The following is a 21,932-nucleotide window of genomic DNA, read 5'->3' on the forward strand; positions in this document are numbered from 1 at the left end:
CTGTTTGAGATCATAAAATTAAGCCAAAAAGTTACTTGCATTCATTTGCCCTCTAACAGAAGTGGAAAAAAAATCGCGTGCAGTCTGTTGCTTCCTTAACATGAAACTTGAACGAAATTTTGAAAGTGATTTAGATAATTTCCAGGTACTGAGAGAAGGAAATTCAGTTCAATTAGTTTTGTTTTCCTTATTCTCTTCAGTATGCCTGTCTTCAAATCTTTGTGCTCAAAGTAATGTTGCATATTGAATCATTCATGATACAACATGAGGCCTTATAAATCTCATGGAATATAGTACAGTGCAGTACATTCTTATATAATCTGAGATGGCATAATTGCTTATGCTCTAAATGTAAATGTCATGTTTCTAGACTTGGAGTTATATAAGCATGCCCAAGGTCAGAATTTGTCTGCCAAAGTGATGTTCAGCAGTAGTACAGATTTTTTTTTTTTTAATTCCCTTGGGTTCCACTTATCACTGGGCATAATCTGTAAACTGATACAATGTGTTTTCTTTTGCTTTCCTGCCTAACCCCTTCCTTTATCTTGCTGCTTCAGCTAGTCCTATGACTAGGTCACTACCTAAATGCAAGCCAGATTTTTTTTTTTTGTCCTTCTTGTGTCTCCATGAAGAATTCTGTCAGTCTGATTTTTCTGATTTTTTTTTTCCCCCTCTAGTTAGCCTTCCTTCCCTGCCTGCCCTCACCTTAGTATCATCTGTGTGCGCTTTGGTATTAACAGTACAGGGTCAGCTTCCTGGAAAACATATTTACCTACTAGTGCTTCAGGAACCCAGCAGGCAGATCCACTGGTTGCAGCATTCATGTCAGATTAATTTGTGAGAGAAACAATTTGTTAGCTCAGACTTTTTTTCCTCTTCTCTCATCTATCTAAATATTTACAGAATTTATTTATAGCTTCTGTGGATTAAGATGGAAAAAGTTGAATGCTGCCAGTCCTACTCATGTTCTTACATTAAATTTTGGTCCTTATTTGTGGTTGTTCAATGCTTTTATTTCATTTCTCATGGTTTCGTTGTCTGTAAGTCCAAATCCCCACAGTCAATTTTATATAAAACATTAGTTAGCCCCCCCTGTTAGGATGAAGGACTGAGGTGAACTGGATAGATTTGGCCTTTTTAATTTCAGAGTGTCTAGTATTTCATGTACTATGTTTACGGAGCATAAAATATCCCTCTTGATGGTACCTTTATAAGAGATAAGTATATTTGAAGGATATTCTCAGTCCAGACAGCCAGTTTACAGCAGAGTTTTGCAGATCATCCTTTAGCTATTGTTGAAATTGCCTTAAAAGTGTAGATCAGCTCTCATTGATTTGTTTGACAGCTTCTAAGTGTAAAGAGCTATTAATTTCTTTTGCTGAGTACAGGACCTTCAATTTTTTGTAAGGCTTGTTTAGTGTTCTCCTGCAGTAATTCATTATCATTCAATGGCACGTAGAAACCCCAGTTGAGGTTGGTGTGCCATTTTGCTAAAAAAATTATGAAATAAGATATGGTTCCTGTCCTGAATAGATTACAGTCTAAATAAAGGAAGTCTTACAGATACCTGTATTTTGTTCCAATAGCAGTAATTGACTGGAAGCTGTTGAGAGATTAAACGTCTTGGATATAGAAAAGAGGGGTGATACATGTATTTATATGTATGTTGACAGCTGTTTCATGAATTTAATATTTGACTGTAAAGTTGACTAGGATTTGTTTGGGTGTTGTACCTTATTAAGGTTTTGCATTCTAATGTGAGCATGCATTTATATATCCTTGTCACAAGTATAGCCCTGCTGTTTTGTGAATTGGCCCTTGGTGCTTTGTGCCAAAGGAAGAATCCTTTGTCTCTGATTTTTTTTTTTTTCTGTTCAGTTACTTTTCAATAACAATGAGAAGTTACTAAAACTGTGCGGCTACCTTATTTTTGTGGAAAATATTCCAAAATTTGGTTACTTTTCTCTACTGGTTCAAGTTCTCTTGACTAGCTACCTACTGCTGTTTGGAAATCTTCCATTCCCTTATGTAAGGGTATTGGGTTCTCTGGGCGACATGGTATGTTGTATCTACTTTGTGTTCACGCTGCAGCTGTCAAGATTTATTATTCCTTCTGCTGTGGGGATGTTGGCAATATATGACACACATATTAGAGCTTTTCTGTCTGGGACTGCTGGGGAGCTAACTGGGAGGAAAGGAGCTAGCAAATAAATATCTTTTGTTTGTTTTTGAATATCATTTTCGGAAAACTAAAAGAAGAGATTCAGGTAATGTTAACTGAAATACAGTAGATGTGAGTTGCCACAGTATTTCAGTTGCCTGTGTTTCCAAAATGTGTTCTCTTAATCTGAATTACTTAGCATTCTTTATTTTAAAGAGTGTAAATCAGTAACTGAACTGTTCTGTACTTATGTTTTTAGTTACTTGTAGTATTATTGAATTAATATTTTTAAAGTCAGGCAGGTTGTTGTGTAGTTCAGTGTACTTCTAGGGTATTTTTAGAAGGAAAAAATGTATGGGAGCAAAATGCAAAGGTTTTTCCCTTTAGAATGATTTTATAGTGCAACTTGATCTGTTCTTCATGCAAAGGGATTTATTATTAAGCCATTATTTTTATCTTCTAATCAGAAGACAATTTGTCTTTTTTGCACTTCTGAGGTAGTGAAAAGCTGATGAATGTATATAACATTTACTACTTCATGTCCAGTAGTTTATAATGCTACTTGGTATTCTGAAGATAGACACAAATAGATACAAAGATTTTGAATTCCATTGAATGGCTTTTCTGTTCCCCACATAATAGTGTTACTATTGGTAAGTTCATAGAAGGACAGAGATACAATAGCAGTATTTTTATTTTATATATTATGGTATATGTAGAAGCTCACTAAGCTATTTTTCACCTTCAAGTAAGTTAATGACTTTTGGCACTGTGGTGGTAGGATTAAACCTGCATATGTATAAATACAGGATAAAGTCAGAGAGAGTATGATATTTCCTCTGTAAGAAGACAGGATTGTTCTATACTATACATTTTTCATCCTCGGGTCTTGAGAAGTAAATCTGTCTAAGGCTTTGCAATGTGAGGATTTTTTTTATGATATTCAGTCCATTTTTTTATTTTTAATTTTTTTTCCTTCTCTATCCATTGCCTTATTTAATTGCATCCCCACTGGTGTTTAGATATCTATAAACTATTAGCTGTATGTTGCCTATAACTATTCTTGCACAAATCAGTCAAATTTCTGAATAAGAGTGTAAGGGTATTAAAAATTCTCAGAGTACTAATTTTTTTTTTATTCTGCAATCTCAGTGTTTTTCTGATTGTAAAATGTCAAGAACTTGAGAGCATTGATTGTCTCTCTTCTACAGACAGGTGAAAATTGCATTGTTCTTTTTTGCTATGATATTGTGCTGCAACTTTTTGTATAAATTTTGTGCTCTGTCATTCCTTCTGCATTACCTTTTTCTACTGAATATGCATGTTCTGAGTCTATTTATATAGACACATGCACATTCTGTGTCCTGTATAATGTCTGTAATTCCTGCTTCTTACTTAATCTCATGTGCAAATTTTACTAATAGGTTGTTTCCTTCCTTTCCAAGCTAATTAATTCAAATAGGATTAGACCCTTTGGTGTAAGTTTTCTTTTCCTTCAGACATTTGATGGTACCTTTGCTTTCAATCAATTATAAATCTACCAACCTTCATTTGAATTAGTTCTAATTTTAAAATTTTATGGAATAGTTTTAAACAGTTATCAAAGCTTTTCTTTTTTTTTAATCTACTTTTTTTCTGTCTTGGGGAGTTGAACAGTTAAACTGGCTTGAGATTTTCTTAGACAGTTTGCTGCTATGGTTCTGTTATGCTCTGAATACTGAGTGATTTTTATGTGTCTCTAGGTCTCTCATTATTTATTACTAATGAATAAATTATAACATAATAAATGTAAAAATAACTTTTTTTTTTTTTGAGAAGTGTTATGTGAAGAAAACTAGAAGTAAAGTCATTTTGTTCATTTTACCAGGTAGGCAGGCTTGTGTTTCTCTGCAGTGTTCTGTGGCACAGTATGGATTTGACATCATCACAACCTAATCATCTGCATAATGAACTGAGAAGAAAAATAGAAGGCCAAGAAGGTAAAGAGTTTATTATCCACCGTATTTTTTGTTACACTTCAGAAAATTATTGAATAGAAGGAACAAAGGTGCCCTACTGATAATGAGCTATTTTCTCATTCATTTTTCCTGAAGAGTTCTGTTTATGGCATTTATACAGAAAATACAATAGATAGCACTGTTGTAGTATTCTAGCTACATAGCAAATTTCTGCTCTGCCAGCATACTTTGGTCCCGGCAATTTCCTACCGGTGTTTGGCGTCTTGCTTCCGGCTATTTGCCCATGACTGGTTCCAAGGAATGAAGCTGTGACTATGATCAAGCTATTCAGAAGAGGTTTCTGTGTGGGCTGTCAGTTGGACAAAAATCTGTTATTACAAGCTTGGTTTCTGTCTAGACAACCTCAAACTTAATTCTCAAATACCTTCATCAACAACTGTTAGCAGCTTTTTCTCTTAAGCAAGTCCATGGCTGCACATCTTTCAAGATGCATCAGAAGTAATCTCAGTTTTTAGGCCTAACCAGGGTTTAGGGCAAGTTATGTGTATTGTTTTGAGGTGGGGTTTAGTTATATTCTACAGCTGAATGTGAAGGAAGTTTTCCAAGTATTTTTTATTTTATTTCATATTTTAAAATCTCAGCTGATTCATGGTCCGTTTTGGCCCGTGGCTTTTGGGGTTCTGCTTTTTGAGAGAGCTCTGGACTGGTTTTACATCACCACTTATTTAGCAATGCAAGGTGGCCCTGAGTGCCTTTGGCAGAGATAGTATTGACTGCTTGCTCTTGGGTGCGCGCACTCTCTCTCTCTCACAGCTGCTAGCTCTTGGCCTGTGAGTGACTTGCTTTTTCTCTTTGGTCTCAAACATTAAAGAAGAGATCTAAAATTTTCTGACAGTGTGGAATCCTTAGAAAAAATTAATTTTTTTTTTCTTCCAGAGAGAGAGAAGTGGAGTTTTGGCGATGGCTGCAATACTTAAAATGGTTATTTGCTTATGGAAACTTTTTTATTTGCCTTTTTTTTTTTGAGTGATACATGCATTCTATACAGTAGCACATCTACTTACAGATGTACAGATACTTAGCAGAATTTTTCTTGGAAAAAGGTCTTTTCAATAATGACAGTGTTAAAGAATGGATATAATTGAACTGAACAGAATGAAATAGAACATTGTGTATTAAGAGATTTCCATGCTCTCTGACTATTAAAGTGTCTGTAAAATGGCGTGGGGGTGGGGGGATCAAGCTTTAAAAAGGAAAATATTGAGGCTGTTGACTTATAACCAAAAAGGAAAGTAAGTTTTATAGTAGCAGTTTGTAAACAGAAGCCTGAGATTATAATGTAAATAAAGATGAAAATCATGCGCTTAAAGAAAAAAAGTGGAGAATCTTGCTTATTTGGAATCATTATAAGGTTGGTCTAGAGGAGAGGTAAATACACATGTAATATATATACTCTGCGTAAGCCCGCTGTATTTAGGAATTGTAACTGTCTAGCACTGTAAGTTTTGAAATAATTTCACTTGAAAAGTTTGATAATAGTAGAAGAGTTTTGAATGACTGAGATGAAATTTAAAAAATTGCTCTAAAATATTAGTTTTCTCAGAACACCTACTTCACATACGAAAAATTTAAAAGCAATATGTATCACACCTGAAAAGTTAGGGGAAGAGAGAGAAAAACAAGTTCTTCCGGAAAATTTCTGTTGTCTTTTGGAGGGTTTTTTGTTTGCTTTTTTCCTGCGTCTTCGTATTTTTCGCAATAGGAGCCCTAAGAAAATTAGGTATGCACAATTGATGACCATCTCTGGAAAGCTGACACTGCACAAGAAGACGGCTCATAGAGATTGGTATAGATTGCATTTCCACAAAGCACTGTTTAAATGCCTTAATCTTGAGATTTTATTTAATGCAATTCCCTTTCCTATTGTGTAATTCTGACTTGAACAAAGAGCTCAAGTTGATCTTATGCTATAAATGAGGCATGATTGTTAGGGGAAGAAATCTCCAGAAGTATAAATATTAAAGATAAAACTACTAAAGACTGAAATATTAATGACTTATGTATTCTATAGTACACAAGCGGGCTGAGTTAAAGTTGCATAGGCATTTCTATGCTTCTGCAAGCCTGGTTTTCTAATATTGATGTTTTCTTCATGCAGGATTTAAGGCAGGGAAGAGTCTGCCTGTAAATTCTTAAGATTTGGAATTAGGAATATAAATTGAATTCTAGGACATTAGATCAATGTATGCTAAATTAGTCAGTATGGCAGAATCTGTAGATCAGCTGCAGCTGCTCGCAGGTTGAAAAAGGTGATCACCCCCCTTTACTCAGCACTGGAAGGCCACATCTGGAGGGCTGGGTCCAGTTCTGGGCTCCCCAGTACAAAAGAAACATGGATTTACTGGAGAGACTCCAGTGAAAGGCCACAAAGATGATGAAGGAGCTGGAGTATCTCATATGAGGAAAGGCTGAGACAGCTGGGACTCCTCAGCCTGGAGAAGAGAAGGCTCAGGGGGGATCTCAGCAATGTTTATAAATATCTGATGGGAGTGAACAAGACAGAGCCAGACTCTTTTCAGTGGTGCCCAGTGACAGGACAAGAGGCAGTGAGCACAAATTTAAACACAGGAAATTCCATCTGAACATAAGAAAACACTTTTTCACTGTGAGAGTGGCTGAACAGTTGAACAGGTTGTCCAGAGAGACTGTGGAGGCCCCTGTCCTTGGAGATACTCAAAACCTGGCTGGTCACAGTCCTGAGCAACCTGTTACAGCTGACCCTGCTTGAGCAGGGGGGTTGGACTGGAGGAGCTCCAGAGGCCCCTTCCAGCCTCAACTATTTTGTGATTCTGTGAAATATATTCCACTTAGCTAACAGAGTAACTGAATTGATAGCAATAGCAGGTGTTCCCTTTTGTGTCTAGCAACACTAGTTTAAGGGGATGAGGAGATATGAATGAAAAATGGGATATATTGACAGTTTCACAGTTTCATCTGACACCAGGCTTCGGGTTATTAAATTCCGTGCCAAGCTCTGGAGGGAAGGGCACTGAACCTTCTTCACAGGGACTTAACTGGTCTACCTCCTCTGCCTGTGCCTCCCTTATTCTTATCCTTTTCTTCTACCCTGTTCATTAAAGTTCTTTAACTTTACCTACCTGGTCTCAATCTCTGTTTGTCAGGATTCTTGTTCCAGCTCAGTTTCTCAGCAAGTTCTGCTCCAAGCTCTTTATATTCACTGTCTCCACTTTCCTTCCCAGCCAGGCTCTGTTTTCCTAATTTAGAACTCCTTATTCTTGCTCATGGTTGCTATTACTACTAGTTTCCAATTTACAGGTGGATCTTCGCTCAGTCTGGTCTTTCCTGATGTGTTTATCCTGTCAGTTTTTCATTATGTCTGCATAATTAGATGTCTCTTCTCTCCTCTTTCCTCTCATAATTTCTCTTGATCACTCACTTTTACTTTCTTTAGCTAAACTTTTCTGAGCTCAGACTCTACCACTCCCTTCTTCCTTTCTTGGGATGCTGAATTTGTTTGCCACATTTGCCTTATTTGGATTCACCTCAGAATAATTTTGTCTCTGAGACAGGAGGAGGAGAGCATGTTTGCAAAACATACTGGTCCTTGGCACTTCAATGTCTCACTTCACTTGGCCAGAGCCCAGTATTTAATCCATAAATATCTGAGAAAATGCTGACCTGGTAACCTTCACATATCTTCCAGCATTTTATGAGGGATACACTCCCTCTCCTTCCCCTGTTTGACAGATGTCCTCATTGATGGCATTTACTCCCATAATTTCAAGTCTCTGGGCGAAGTCCAGAAAGATGCCTTAAATGGGGCAGAGTTGGAACTGAGGCAAGTGAGAAGCAGCCTAACCCTGTAACTTGGAAGATAAGATATTCAGCTGGGAAGATGGAATGAATTACTGTCCTGTTCCTATTTCCTGGGTTACTTCTAAAGACCCTTATTATTTTCTCCCCTTCCCACTGACCCTTTTCTGTTGACCTCAAAGACTGTACGATATAAAATATAAAAAACATTCTGGGACCAGAAACTAGAGCCTAAGACTGCTTCTTCCCAACTGAGTGTCCAGTTCGTAGTTGGGCTTTTCCTTGCTTGCTGGCTTTTCTTGGTTTCCTTATGGCTCACCTGTAAGGGTGGTGGAAGGGAGGAGATGCACCTGACCACACGATTCTGTAGAATGGCTAGAACCACCCCAAGGATGAGAGTTGTGTGCATCTGAGTCACTCTGAGGAAGACCCAGGACCCAATTTCTACATATTCTGAATGAATGCTTAAAATGCCAAACCATTCTCTAAATGGTGGACTTTGCTATTAACAGTGCTGGTAAAAAAAGAACATATTTATGCTATGTATAAATGACTGTTTTACTATATCTTCCCACCACCTGCCTTCCCTTCTTTCATCTTTCTCTTTTCCTGTCTCTTAGCCTTGAATTATGCTTCTATCTTTAAGAAAGAAATCTGTTACATTAATTCTTATCTCAAAAGCATTAAATAATAAAAAACCTTCTTAAGAGCAGTATGTTTGTGTTAGTTACCTACATTTTTGTTTTCACTACAGGATTCACCTGAAATACTGGAACTCAAATTCTACTCCTCTTAGGTGACAAGCTGTCTCCAAATGGAAAAAGACTAAAAGAGCTAATGTGGAATAAGACTTGGGTATAACTCACTTTATGAGTGACTAGAACTAAATTACACCTTCACAGCAAACAGAACACACTCAAAAATATCTGCTCTCTAAATTCATACTTTGACTATCTTGTAGTAACTTATCTCTGAGTTTGTTTGGAAGTGTCAGCATTCAAAATAGTAGAGTAAACAGATTAGCTGTGGTACTTTGAACTAACATTTTGCTGCTCCTTTTCTCTCCCCGCAACAAGTAAACCTACTTTTGCTGAAGGCACTACTAACCTTGAATGAAAATTTCTTGTGTATGGATAGAACAGAAGTTGGAGTCAAAGCTCAAGTAATCATAGCACAGATTAACTCTATAGAGAAGTCTGTAGTATGTTCCTCCCTTTCAGCCACATGCCTATCTTTTCTAACATCTTTACCCTTTCTTCTTGTCTGGTTTCTTCATTGCAGTAGATGCATTTCAACAGTAAGTGAAATATTTCTCAGCTGCCACAAGAAAAAGTGGCATGTTCTCATGGACTGATGTTGTCAAATTACTTTCTGATTCTTTCCTCAAAGAAAAGTTTTAGAAGTCCAAAATTACTGATAGGGGAAAATTGGTAGGCATTTTTGGAGTCCCTCCCATTCTGCTTGCCATGGTACCTAGAGTGCCCTGGTATGATTACAAGGAAGCAGGAACCTTCAACTGTACAAAGCCATCTTCACCAGGCAGGGTAAGAAGGGTGGAAGTTTAGACTAGACATGGCTTACAGGGGGTCTAAGTTACGCATCCAGATCCTTCCTGTCCATCAAGAAATTGGTTGTCAGCCTCTTGTACTTTAGACCATCCAACTTAAGAATGTAGCCTGCTTTTGTAGTCAAAGGGAAGTTATTTAGTTTTCTTTTACAATTAAATTGCTGCTGATCCTAGACCTGCAGCTGTTTTCCACAACAGAAAAATATGATTGAGTAAGAAGGGGAGTACTTGCCACATTTGGATTGATTGTGCTCATAAGATAGTCTGACTACGATGCTTTTATTTTCAGGCTTCTAATGGTTTTGGATGACCAATGATTTGTATGGGGCTGGGAAATGAGTAGTGTGAATTTCAAATTGAAAATGCACTTCTAAAACCTGGATAAATCCATAGATTGTATGCTGTGAACATATCCTCACTTCTGTTCTTGTCTCCTCATACTCTGAGCTAAATGCATTTTATTTCTTGGCTGAGATGTGGCTGTCCATGGGTGCCACAGTTCTGTCCTTCTGCATTTCAAAGTATAAAGTTTCAAGCATTATATTACACTGACGTAGTTTCTCAGATTAATCGATATAATATACCTTGCCATTGCTATCAGTTCATCAGCTTAGCTTGGAATGAATGTACTAGAATGTTTATACTCCGTTACATGGTCATTTCTCCCTTTGTAGGTAAGGATGAAGCCAGGGAAAATTAACCATTTAGTTTAGGCAAGTGAATTTTCTGGAACAGCGCTTTGCTTTATATTCTTAGAAAGGTATAGATTACCTCTGACTTTTGGAAAGTCAAGGGCATGGCTAAAGTTCCCTCCTATCCCCTTCTTTCAAGGATTCTTAGGCTGTGATAAGGACAAATGGGTGGAATGAAATGAAGACACTAATCTGATGCTCCCCCAAATGTGGGGAATATTCTGTGATTCAGTATTACGTATGTTTCCACGGAACTATCTGTAATAGTTATAATAATTTCAGGACCAGGGCTCTGATCTCAAGACACTAGTAGCTCAGTAAAAATGTTGAGGCTTCAGGGTCCCTTAGCACTGGGGCCTAATACAGATTTGAGTAGCGTTGCTCTGAGCCTTTGGAAACACTCAGCTGAATTCACAGGGCTACCTTTTCAGTGCAATAATGTAGCTCTTCTCTGGTCACCTCTAACAGTGACAGAACTAACTGCAGATCTGTGCCTGTACTGGTATTTCTGCAGCTATCTTCTTGGAGTTGGGCCTTACCATGTCCTGCTGGAATTGAGTTTGCTGATTTTCTTACTAATGACTCATTTTGTGAGTGTATGTCCCCAGGCTTAACCCACAGGTCCAATGGTATTTATCTCTTGTGAGCTTTAATTTTGGGAAACTAACCAGAACAGTGATTGTAATGATCAAACAGCTATCTTGATCCAAAATATTGTCTGTTTGCCGCAATAGATAGAGAACTAAGATAAAGAGAGGAGAAAAGTATTATAAAGGAACAGAGCTTTTTTTTGTTTTTAATTTATAGACTTATCACCTTCTTTTGGCAGCTGACCAGCTGTCCCAAAATAAATTAACTTCTGGAAAGAGAAAGTCTCTTTTTACAGCTCATCTTTTGGCTTTTCTATTCACAGGATTTTAGCCCCCCCTTTTTTTTAAAAAAAGCAGGTTCTGTCACCTGTGTGACGATCAGAAGTACAGTCTCCACAGACGACATCACAACATGAAATAACATTCTGAATAACAGCAGCTGAGGCACCTGTATTACAAGTCATTACTTCTTGCCTGCTTTTCACACTTCCCTATTAAACCCAATCACCTGACACCCACATGTCAGTCATACTGTCAGCCCATAGGGGTTAGGAGATTAGGAGAGAGATGAAATTATTGATTGAATATTTCAATCTGTTACTGAAAGAAAGTAAAAAAATGCAGGAGAATGTTTTTCAAACAAAATGTTAAAAATTGCTTGTCTTTCTGCTCCCCTCCTCCTTCCCAAACAAAAACATATCCCCACACTAAGGCCTCTGTATTTGTGAAAATGGAAAGTTTGAAGAGAATTCACTTCAGACTTACCTGAAAGGAGTTTTTTAATCACTGGAAAGCACATTCAAGGTAAGGCTTACTCTGTTTAAGACATCCACCAGTAATTGTGCTTTTTGAGAGACGCTGTCTGAGCAGGAACTGTGAGCTGCTGTCCTCTGAAATGTGGAGTTCTATTGCTTAATACCAACAAATATGAGTGGTGGATAACACTGCCCAAGCCTCTACAGACAGGCCATGCTTGCAACCCCAGTAGAGATTGGTTTTGGAAAAGAAACCAACTTTGTGTATTTGGGCACTACTGAAAAGAGAATTTCTGTGAACTGTGCAACCAAAAGAATTACAGATGAGGTGACGCAAATAACTATCTTTTATATTATTTTTGAAATTTATTTTTGAAATTTAACTAATTGCAGGATAAATATATAAACTATGTCTTGAATTTTTATTTTGGATGACTCTGGTTCTGCGTGTCCAGATTGGAGAGTTCTGAAAAGGCCTGTTGATAGTGAATTATTAGTGTTTTATCTCATGTATTACTCAAATCAGTATGTCAGTGTGGGTGGTCCTCCCTGTTCCTCAAGCTCACAAAAACAGTTGCTGAGAAGTCTTAGAGAAACCATGTAGATCTTCACAATTGTTGATACATGGTTGTTACAATATTTGTAAGTACAGGCTTAAATGGTAAATGTGAAGTCTAAACTCTACAGGTGAGAGAGTATATTGCTTCTGAAGGGAGAACGTCTTGCTCTAGAACTGAACTTTGTCAGATCAAGCTCATGCTGAAGGCTTGGATTTCATTACTTTTGCCAACTGGAAAAGATCCATCAGAGTAGACAGAGTAGAGAGTCGGGTCTTATTTCATTTGCGTGCACTCCTATCACCTTGGGCTGTGACACCATTTGACCTTAAAAAATCAAGTAGGATCAGGTCAGCACTTGGAAGAGAGTATTCTATAATTTTTTCCTGTAAACTGTTTTGGTGAATCATTGGGTGAGTTTATGGCTTCTGAATTAATGCTGTCCTGATCCATTAGTAAAGTAGTCAGAGGATGTTTTGTTACTGTATGTACTGAAAATGGATGGCTAGTATATTCTTTATAGCTTCCATGTGGAAGGGTCATTTAACTTCCTTTTTTGGCCACATTCTAATTAGGTATTTAAACAATGTTATCAATATTCTTTTTCAATTTTAATTCATACTCCTTGTCTTTACTGCTTTTCCTGCATTTTATGTGCTGTTTAACAGTGCCCATCTTTCTTCTCTCTTTATTCAATTAAGAGCCCATTAATGTAGGGAGTATCATTAGTTATACAGTAAGAGAGATTTAACATATGCTAATAACTGATGGAAGACACCCAACTGAATTTTAAGGTTGCTGCTTCCTGACTGAGCAGTATACTACCAAAGTGGATGTTATGTTTACAATTAGTGTAAACAGAACAGCCGATCATGTAGCATATTTAGAAATAGGTATATTTCTACTGATTCCAAGCAAAAGTGTGCAAATCAACTCAGCATAAGGCCTGTTCTCATGATTTCCTTCATTATTAAAGATTCTGTAATTAGCAGCTTGTTACTTTCTGACTTGATCTGTCTCCTGTTATTTTCCTTCTCCCTTGCCCTCTCCACTTGAAGGACTTCTCCATCTCAGCAGAACTCATGTCCTTTTTCTTCAGGTTTTGTGCTAATATAAAACGTTTCATATGACATTCAAATGTATCAGCAAAATCCTCTGTTTCTCTATACAAGATTGTACAGTTTGTCACACATTTTTATAACTAACCTGCCACTAACTTAAGAACTCCAGTCTTCCACATGATTTAGTATGTCTCTTTGGAAAACTGTGTTCACATTTTAGTTGTAATAATGATGTTTGCTGTGCCTTTGAGAATGATATTTATACTGTTTTCATAATGATGTGGTTGATAGAGTGCAAAATTATGTGTCAGCAGTATATGACTATCTCGCTCATGCCTGATGTTTGCTGAGAACCAAGGGATTTCAAAGAACGTGCTCCAAAGACATCAGACTTTTATAGTAAAAGATAAAAGAAATACCTGAAATATTTCAAAGAACACTGTAAGTCATTAGCCTATTAGGCAGAAAGCCTTAAGAAACTTACCTAAATTCAAATGTTATTTCAAGAAGGGTTTGGGCATATATGGATGGGAACTTCTGCGTGAATACAAATTCAAGGCCAGAGGAACATGATCTGTTTCTCTAGTAGAAAATTATTTCAGTCACTGCATGTTAACTGAATAGGATCAAACTATCACATCTTAATCTAAATAAGGTTTTCCACCTGAAACTCCAGTAATATCTATGTGTACTTGCTTACACCAAGAGATGAATAGTTTGAAGAAGGTAATTACACGTGTATACCACTTCCATGCCTCTCCAAATCACAGAGAAGAAGAATTATGGAGAACCTACCTGATCAGACTCAGGTAAATGACGAAGGGAGGAACCAGTTCTAGTTCTTTAAAGTTTTGCCAGTTTGGTATGGATGCTTGAGTAGTATCACTGGAAATGGCCCATATGCACTTCCATTCTTAAAAGAATTGAGACTCAAATCAACCCTCTTCTTCCTTTGTCTGCCCCTATTCTACTGATGAGTCAGCTGTTGCTATCTTAAAATATCATTAAAATTGTTAAAATCCATTCACTGAGTCATAATCTCAAGAAGTTATCTTTCTGAACAAGAGAATAAGGACTGTAATACATCGATAAATACCTCCAGGAGAATAACTTCCTATCAGAATTTTAAATCTGGTATCAGGAAACCTGAGTTTGAGTGAAATAGCAGAACTTTCCTAACATTTGCAGATATTAAAAGAGACTTCATTTGGATTTTGTTTACTCTGATAATGATTTTTTTGTTGCATGAAATATTTCCTGCTAGTTTGTTATTTTCTGTTCTGACTGCTCTGAATGCAGTTAACAAACAATTACTTCTTTCTTCATACAGTGCCAGAAGGAGTTTAGCTATTCTGAATGATATAAAGCAGAAAATAGAAGAGTGTCTTTGGAGGTATGTAGGGAGATTTACATGGAACCAAGCAAATCTGACTAAAGGACTACACTCATCGTTTTGTCAGCACTCTTCAGAATCATTAGTTTCTTCATGCTGATATAATTTCTCGTCATGGTTTTGAAGTCAGTCTACTATGTGATGTCCCTGAGGAAACAAATGCTCTTCTTGATTCCACAGAATATTAGGATCTTAATGGGAAGAAAAAAAAAAAGAAAAAAAAAAAAGAACCCTGAAACTGTTAAGTTAGGTTCTCTGGAAAACCCACGTGTGGGATCACCAAGTGGTGATAAGATAGCTGCCCACTAAGCATTCGCAAAAGATGGTTAGTTTTTCCAGATTATCCAATACAAAAAAAAGGTGGGAGATGTATATTGAACACTAGCGGGGTAGCTGTAATACTTCTAAACTTGCATAGACATTTTGCCAGAAGCTTTATAAAGTTAAGTCTTAATAAATTAGGGCTTTTACTGAAAGTTAGATCAGAAGCAAATGTCAGAGCAGAATCAGATCAGAAAGGAAGAAGAATCTAGAAAAATGGTTGTAGTTGAAGGTAATAGAAGGAACGAGCTTTTTGCTTGCACAGCCAGTACTGATCACAGAACAAGATCAGACTGCTCTAAGCAATCAGAAAATACTAACAGAAGGTTAGTTTTAGTATGCCTAGAAACAGGATGACAAATTAAATACGCTTAGGTTATTTGTAATAAGGCAGCTTCATATCAATTATTTGATAATAAGAATGAATTTTGCCCTGGAGCAGCATTTTTCTGGCATTTAACTTGTGTTTGCACAGAGTTTTCTGCTTGGAGGCACAGTATGTGCTCTCCCCTACTCAGTATGTGCTTTCCCCAACTTAACATTAGAGCCTTGCAGAAGACGTAGTGGGCTGGCCACATACTGGTATTTCCTAACATCTTAAAGTATCATAATTTCCATGTCTTTTCTTTCTGTTAACTTTATAAAATTATGCTACTTATATGTTTCTTTACAGTAATATATGCATTACATTATTTTTAATTTTGCTGTGTCCCATGGTTAGCATTTTGGGTTACCAGATCAATCTTGGTATCAGCAGAACTAAGACTGAGCATAAACATTTTTGCTCTTTCTTCCTTGTGTTTATTGCCATTCTCTAATTTTGTCTGATGCTTAGAGTCAGTTGAATTACAAGCTTCAAGCACTGGCTGATGAGCCTGAGCATCTTTCTGATCTCTTTTTGTTTGTTATCCTTCTTTCTTTGTCCACCTCTGCTTTTGCTCTGCAGTCCTTCTACAGCTGGAAAGGGAGAGGGACTTTTTCAATAGGTTATGGCCATGAAAGTACTGAAGCATATGGCAGAGTGAATGACAACAATTGAGGCTCTGATATCCTGTGGCTACAGTGATTCCAGGGGGAAGAAAATGTGCAGAATTTTCAGTAGTGCCAACAGCCGCCATCCAATTACTTTGTGGTTTATGTGAATTTACTAAAGGATGGTAGACCAATGTTTTCATGCTGATGAGAGAGCATTTGCTTTCATTTTATAGGCATTGGGAACTGCAGTTTCTGCATTATGTAATATGCAGATCTTGATATCTGTGATTTGGATGTTAACTGCAGACTTGAAATAGAAACTCTGCTTTGGAAAAGATGGTAACCCAGTTATCTAAATCTGTAGCATGCTCTCTAGGGGATGTAGCTTGTAAACATGGTTTGCTTTAGCTAATTTGCCAAGAGATTCTAATTGGCTGTGAAAGCAAATTTACTAAGAAAACTTGGAATAAATCTAAACTTTGCTAAGAAAGTGCTCTGGAGAGATTCACTTATCTATTTCATTACAACATTGTGGAGCAGCTTTGTGTGATGATGGCAAAACTGAAACTGTCTTTGTACTCGGCTAGAAACAAATGAATCTTCTCCTTTAGAAGAATTATCATGGATTATGTTAGCCATCATAAATATTCTTTGCATAGCAACAAGGATGGTATTCAGGATATCAAGCCAACTGGAAAGAATCCCTTTTACTAGGTTCTGTTGGGGTGGGTGGATAAGCTTTCCTAACAACAGTAGTGCTTTCTCTCCTGTCCATCATAATTTGCATTGCTAGGATCTGTTTCACAAGTTTTGTGACAGATTTATAAATGATATTACAATTCCTTTGTTTACTGTCAAAAAGAACCATAATGTGCAAAAAGTGAATAAGAGGATACGGGAAATAATAAAAAAACCCAAGTGCATAAAAGCATGAAAATGAACAGTGTGGCAGCTGCTTTCAAAGTGAAAGGGAAAATTTTTCCTTTGGATTGCTGGAATGGAAAGCAAGATATGATAAAATGCCACTTGTTGTCTTTACTTTTCCTGAACTTAGCTTCTTCAGCAAAACAGGAAAGAAATTACTTTGTGTAGTGTCATAAACTGAAAACTTAAATTAGAATTCAGGAGACTTCCCATGTATCATGATAACCATTAATGGTAAAATGCATTTTCATTCATGGACATAATTCAAATTCTTGCTTCCATACCAGCTTTTTAAGATAAATTGGTAGTTTCATTATCAACCCACTCAGCTTTTATGTTTTTATAAGTTATTTGACCTTTTATACTTTCACTTCCAGGGGAAAAAGAAGATGAACAGATAGTTGCAGAAATCATGAGACGGCGTTTCTTTCCTGCTGTTGTAACTCATAGGGCCTGGGAAGGCTTTCACTTTGCTGGCCATGAGATAAGAATTACAGAAGCCGCTGACTGTTATGGGGCAGTAGTCTGGCCATCGGTACAATATTTATGAATTTTTTTTTTTCCGTTTCTGAGTCTTCTATCACTTTTAATTTATTTTGCATGATAATATGTTTTGTTGGATGTTGTAAAGACAAAAGATGACTTCCTACTTTTTCTCTGTCTCCAGTCTACAAACAACAAACCTGTATTTAGCCTGCTTTCCTGTGGGTTCCTGGTTCTCAAAGCTTAGACAATATCTCTTGTTTATTCCCCCTTTCCCCTCCTCTCCTGCCAATAACTTTTTATCCTATTATCCAATTACAAGCACATTTTGAAGGAAAGATGGCAGTCTCAAGAAGATTACATTTCTGTACATTTTATAAATACAGATGGCTGTATAGCAGGCAGATCCAGATTGTGGAAATAGTTGTGGTATGATCTCACCAGGTATTACCCCTGAGAGAATCTACTCGGTCTACTCATGTGAGAAACACATTAACCTTGTAAATATCCAGTCGTGGGAAAAGGTTCAATTGAAGCTTTCAATTTTTTAAACCACAAGCAATCTATGTGGTGGAGAACCCTTGTATTCAGGAAATATCATTCATGGCTCTGGATATATGAACTATTAACATCCACCATAGGAAGAGCCTTTTTCAAGGTTTTGAGTCTATGCGGTGATGCAGCTAATTGAGTGTTTGGGAGTTGTTAAGTAAGAGTGAAAGAAAGTGATGTGGTCGGGGATGTGCCATGATGCACCATCGACGCTTATGGCATTTGGAGAACACCACTGAAACAGTGTGATCCCCAGGAGCTCCTGCAGGGAAAGGACTAAAATCCAAGAGGCTCCATTTCTGTCCCAACAGTGTTAGGCTCGCAGGGTTTTGCCAGTTAAGAAATATGGCCACGTTTAAACTGAGGAGAAATAGTGTATTTCCCTGTTTTGAACTCCAAACACTTTTCCTTCTCTTAGCTGACCTGGGCAAGTCATTTATGCTATATCTCTTAGCAGTCTCAGTGCAATTCTTCAAGGAAAGGTTGGATGATTGCCAGCTGTTCTCACAAAATCATGAGCTGTACTGAAAAGCATAATTTCTCTGGAAGGGCTTAGCCAGTTCTGCTATGAAAGGAAGACACCCCCTCTGTGTCTCTTCATATTCTCCATCTGGCCATATTTGAACCCTTCTGATAAATGTTAACCAGATTTGTCAAGAGGGCAGAAGCTTTAAGGAAAACAAAGTTTATGCATGTTTCATGGAAAGGAAACCAGGTTTCAAAGATTCAGTGATTTAATCCATAGAACTTTGATCCTGCCAGCCAGTTTCTACAGCTGAATATGGCAAGACTCTGAGGGAAGAGCTTATAAGAATATATGGAACTAAGAGAAAATCTTAGTATAATGTGTTTAAAAAGTCAGTTAACCACCAGATACAAACCTTTAGAAACCTGGACTTAATTAGTCCTGGTACTCACAGAGTTACTTTGATGTAAAAATATACCAAGTATTTGTTATACTTCTATATCAAAGCTTTGTTGAGTAGGAGATACCTGTGCATTCATGTAAAAGATCTTTCTCTTTTTACTCTGAGTTGAGAGGTAGAGAGCAAAAACTTTGTTTGAGTTTCTGGTATGTATTGGATCAACATCCACCCTGTTCCTTTCTCTCTATTTCTTTCTCAATCTGTTAAAAGTAAAACTAAAAGAGTATAATTTTGCTATTCCAAACTGAGACACTGATAATTGTTTTTCCAAGTGGTCATCCATATTGCAAAAGAATGTGGCAACCATCATATATATTTGTCAATGGAGACAATATAATTTTCTGTACAAACCGGCATTTGGCTTTTACTAAGTCTTGCAAATAGTATGGGAGACAAGTTGGAAACTATCATTGCAAGAGGAATGGAAGTAGCAATTTCTATTTCAACAGTGAACTAAAGTATAATTCAGAATATGCCAGTCTGTGGACAGCCATCTGGTCAGTATTAAGACAGGACAGAAAAACTTAAGAAGCTTCTTGATCACAGCATATAAATGCATACAGAAGGAGACAATTGTAGAAGGCTCTTTGTGGTTTTGTTTGCTGAAGAGGTTTGTTATGCTTACCTTGGTAAGCACACAGAAACTGCAAACAAGCAAACTGAAGTGAAGGTAGAGAGGCAAAACTGTTGGTCCCTTTTGAATCATTACGATAATTAACTATTCTTACAAATAATTAATTATTGCAAGAGATTAACATGGATTGCAGTTGATTTTCTTGCACAAGCAGTTCTTACATAAAGATGTCTTTGTGAAGGACACATTTTAACTCAACCAGAAGTAAGTGCAGTTACATGCTGGAGTTGCTGACTGGAATTTTCTGGCTCATGTTACACAGTGTGACAGATTAGATAATTGCAGTGGTTCCTTCTGGTTGTAACGCTTTGCAAGTATATACTGAGGCATGTTGTGACATTTATTTTGTCAGCCTACAGAGCTCAAAGATCATAGTGAGCTGTGATCTTTTCAGGACAACATTTGAATTAATATTGCTCATTTGAACAGATGGGAAGTTACAAAAAAACCCACCATTTTTGCATGCTTATAAATGACAATGCTTATTTAGTGAGAGGTTTTATTTCATTTATTTGTTCAGTATGTTCATGGATTCCCTCCTCTACAGGCTCTTGTTCTGTGTTATTTTTTGGAAACTAATTCTAAACAATACAATTTGGTTGACAAAAATGTGATTGAAATTGGAGCTGGAACTGGGTTGGTCTCCGTAGTAGCCAGTCTGCTTGGTGAGTACGTCATTGCTCTTATGCTCTTAGAAACATCTACGAGATCAATACTGGATGACACAGAAGTGGCTCAGTTCCTCAAAAACAGAGTTGCTTGAAAGCTGTTAAGAGAAAGAAAAAGTGAATTCTGAAAGGCTTCTTTGGAAACTGGTTCTGTTATTTTCTCTGTAAAATTATGAATGTATTTGTGCAATAAAGGAGGTTCCAGTAGATGAAACTGCTGTTAAGTGTTAAACAGGGAACCAAAATAAGAAACTAGTGGCCTAAGAGGAATGTCAGTGGCAACTAGAAGAAGCCAGATTTAGGGAAGACTTCTTCCACTGACCAGATAGCTCTGGGATGCCAAGTTGCTTCCTCTCCACATGTGTTCAGCCTTTTCTCTTTTAGCAATTACCCTTGAGTTTTCTGCTACCAGCACTGTCCTGTTTTCTCTCAGCCTCCTCTTCTCAAGAGCACCCCAGTTCAGTAACTTCTGCATTTTAACAGAATTTTAACACTCTGTAGTCTGAGAAAGCTTCTTGCTGTGTGAAAAGGAAGGAACCTGAAACAATGCTTAAATCTCATGCTGACTTTTTGGAGTCAGTATTCCTCGATCCCTAATCTCTCATGTTACTCTTAACCAGTGTGCTATTAGGGCACAGTAAGCATTTGATCCTATTCCCGCTCACCCCCCCTGCTTCATTTAGATGGCAATCTGTAGAGTCCACTATCTTTAAATGTGATTCTTTATCTGGGAACCAAATATTAATATTAAGCACAATGACTAAGAGCTTCTGGGAGCTTTTACAGTGTTCTGTTCCCCTCAGTGAGATCTGTACGGTAAAATCAGTTCCCTGGGCAGTGGTTTTTGTGAGTGGGCTTTTGCTCAAGTCTTGAAGTGTATTCAAAGATTACTTTTGTTTTCTCCCTGTCACAGGTGCACGTGTGACTGCCACTGATTTGCCAGAACTACTGGGAAACCTTCAGCACAATGTTCTCCAAAATACAAAATTGAAATGCAAGCACCAGCCTTGTGCTAAGGAATTGTCTTGGGGAATTGATCTGGAAAAGAACTTTCCTAGATCTTCATGTCACTTTGACTACATTATGGCTGCTGATGTAGTTTACCACCATCCCTTCCTAGATGAACTCCTCCTAACTTTTGATCACTTGTGCAAGAATGACACTGTTATTCTCTGGGCTATGAAATTTAGATTGGACAAAGAGAACCAATTTGTGGGTAGATTTCAGACACTGTTTGACTTAGAAGTAATTTTCAATTTCCCTAGTTTGAACATAACCTTGTACAAGGCAATGAGGAAAGGCAGGATGAAAGTCAGACACTCCAAACTGACTCTCTGAAAAAGAGATACATGAGGGTGACAGTTTCAGCTGTCTGTAGCTTTTTAATAAGTTCCATGTTAGTAGTTGCTTAAACCAGCATGAACGGTGTTTTTAGAGACAGCTAAAACAAAACATCAGATTTCTAGTATATCCCTAAAGAATTCCTGAATTCAATTTGCTGATAGTTTTATACAGAGAAATACGTCTTCTATGTGCTAAACTGACAACATTAATAACTTTCTCAAGCCTTACTGTTATTGTTATGGGATGTGTAATGTGTATTTCATAGCTTTCAATTGAAGCTTTTAACAGTGCCTGATAAGGTCAGCCAATCATTTGAAACTTAAGACTATGGTAAATCTTTGGATTTAAAAGTTGAGTTGTCAAACCTGATCTTTCCCCATTCCCACCATAGTGTGTAAATCCTTTCTTTAAATGGATATTCTGGGACACTAAACTAACTTCACAAAAATGCTGGTAAGTATACTGTCATAATAAAGGGACAGAATATGTGATACATATCTCCTTGATTTAATGATTGTGCTCTCTACCCCTTCCACT

General features: G+C 37.2%; 1 protein-coding gene across 1 annotated transcript; it reads left to right on the top strand.

Annotated features, from left to right (window-relative positions):
- Window positions 1-100: 100 nt before the first annotated feature.
- Window positions 101-21,389, top strand: LOC106493984 (protein-lysine methyltransferase METTL21E-like). The gene is made up of 6 exons (XM_013954117.2): window positions 101-145; window positions 1,879-2,058; window positions 4,029-4,140; window positions 17,166-17,323; window positions 19,931-20,048; window positions 20,965-21,389. The coding sequence occupies exons 1-6, from the start codon at window positions 101-103 to the stop codon at window positions 21,387-21,389; spliced, it is 1,038 nt and encodes a 345-aa protein (XP_013809571.2).
- The last annotated feature ends 543 nt before the right edge of the window (window positions 21,390-21,932 follow it).

Source organism: Apteryx mantelli, chromosome 1 (assembly GCF_036417845.1).
Source record: "Apteryx mantelli isolate bAptMan1 chromosome 1, bAptMan1.hap1, whole genome shotgun sequence".
Taxonomy (NCBI): domain Eukaryota; kingdom Metazoa; phylum Chordata; class Aves; order Apterygiformes; family Apterygidae; genus Apteryx; species Apteryx mantelli.

What these genes read in the sequence shown, in the direction of transcription:
- LOC106493984 (XM_013954117.2), top strand. Translation starts at nt 101, where the DNA reads ATGAAACTTGAACGAAATTTTGAAAGTGATTTAGATAATTTCCAG. An exon ending in TGGGTTCTCTGGGCGACATG is followed by an intron (nt 2,059 to 4,028) that starts GTATGTTGTATC and finishes TCATTTTACCAG; the next exon opens with GTAGGCAGGCTTGTGTTTCT. An exon ending in AAAAATAGAAGGCCAAGAAG is followed by an intron (nt 4,141 to 17,165) that starts GTAAAGAGTTTA and finishes TTTCACTTCCAG; the next exon opens with GGGAAAAAGAAGATGAACAG.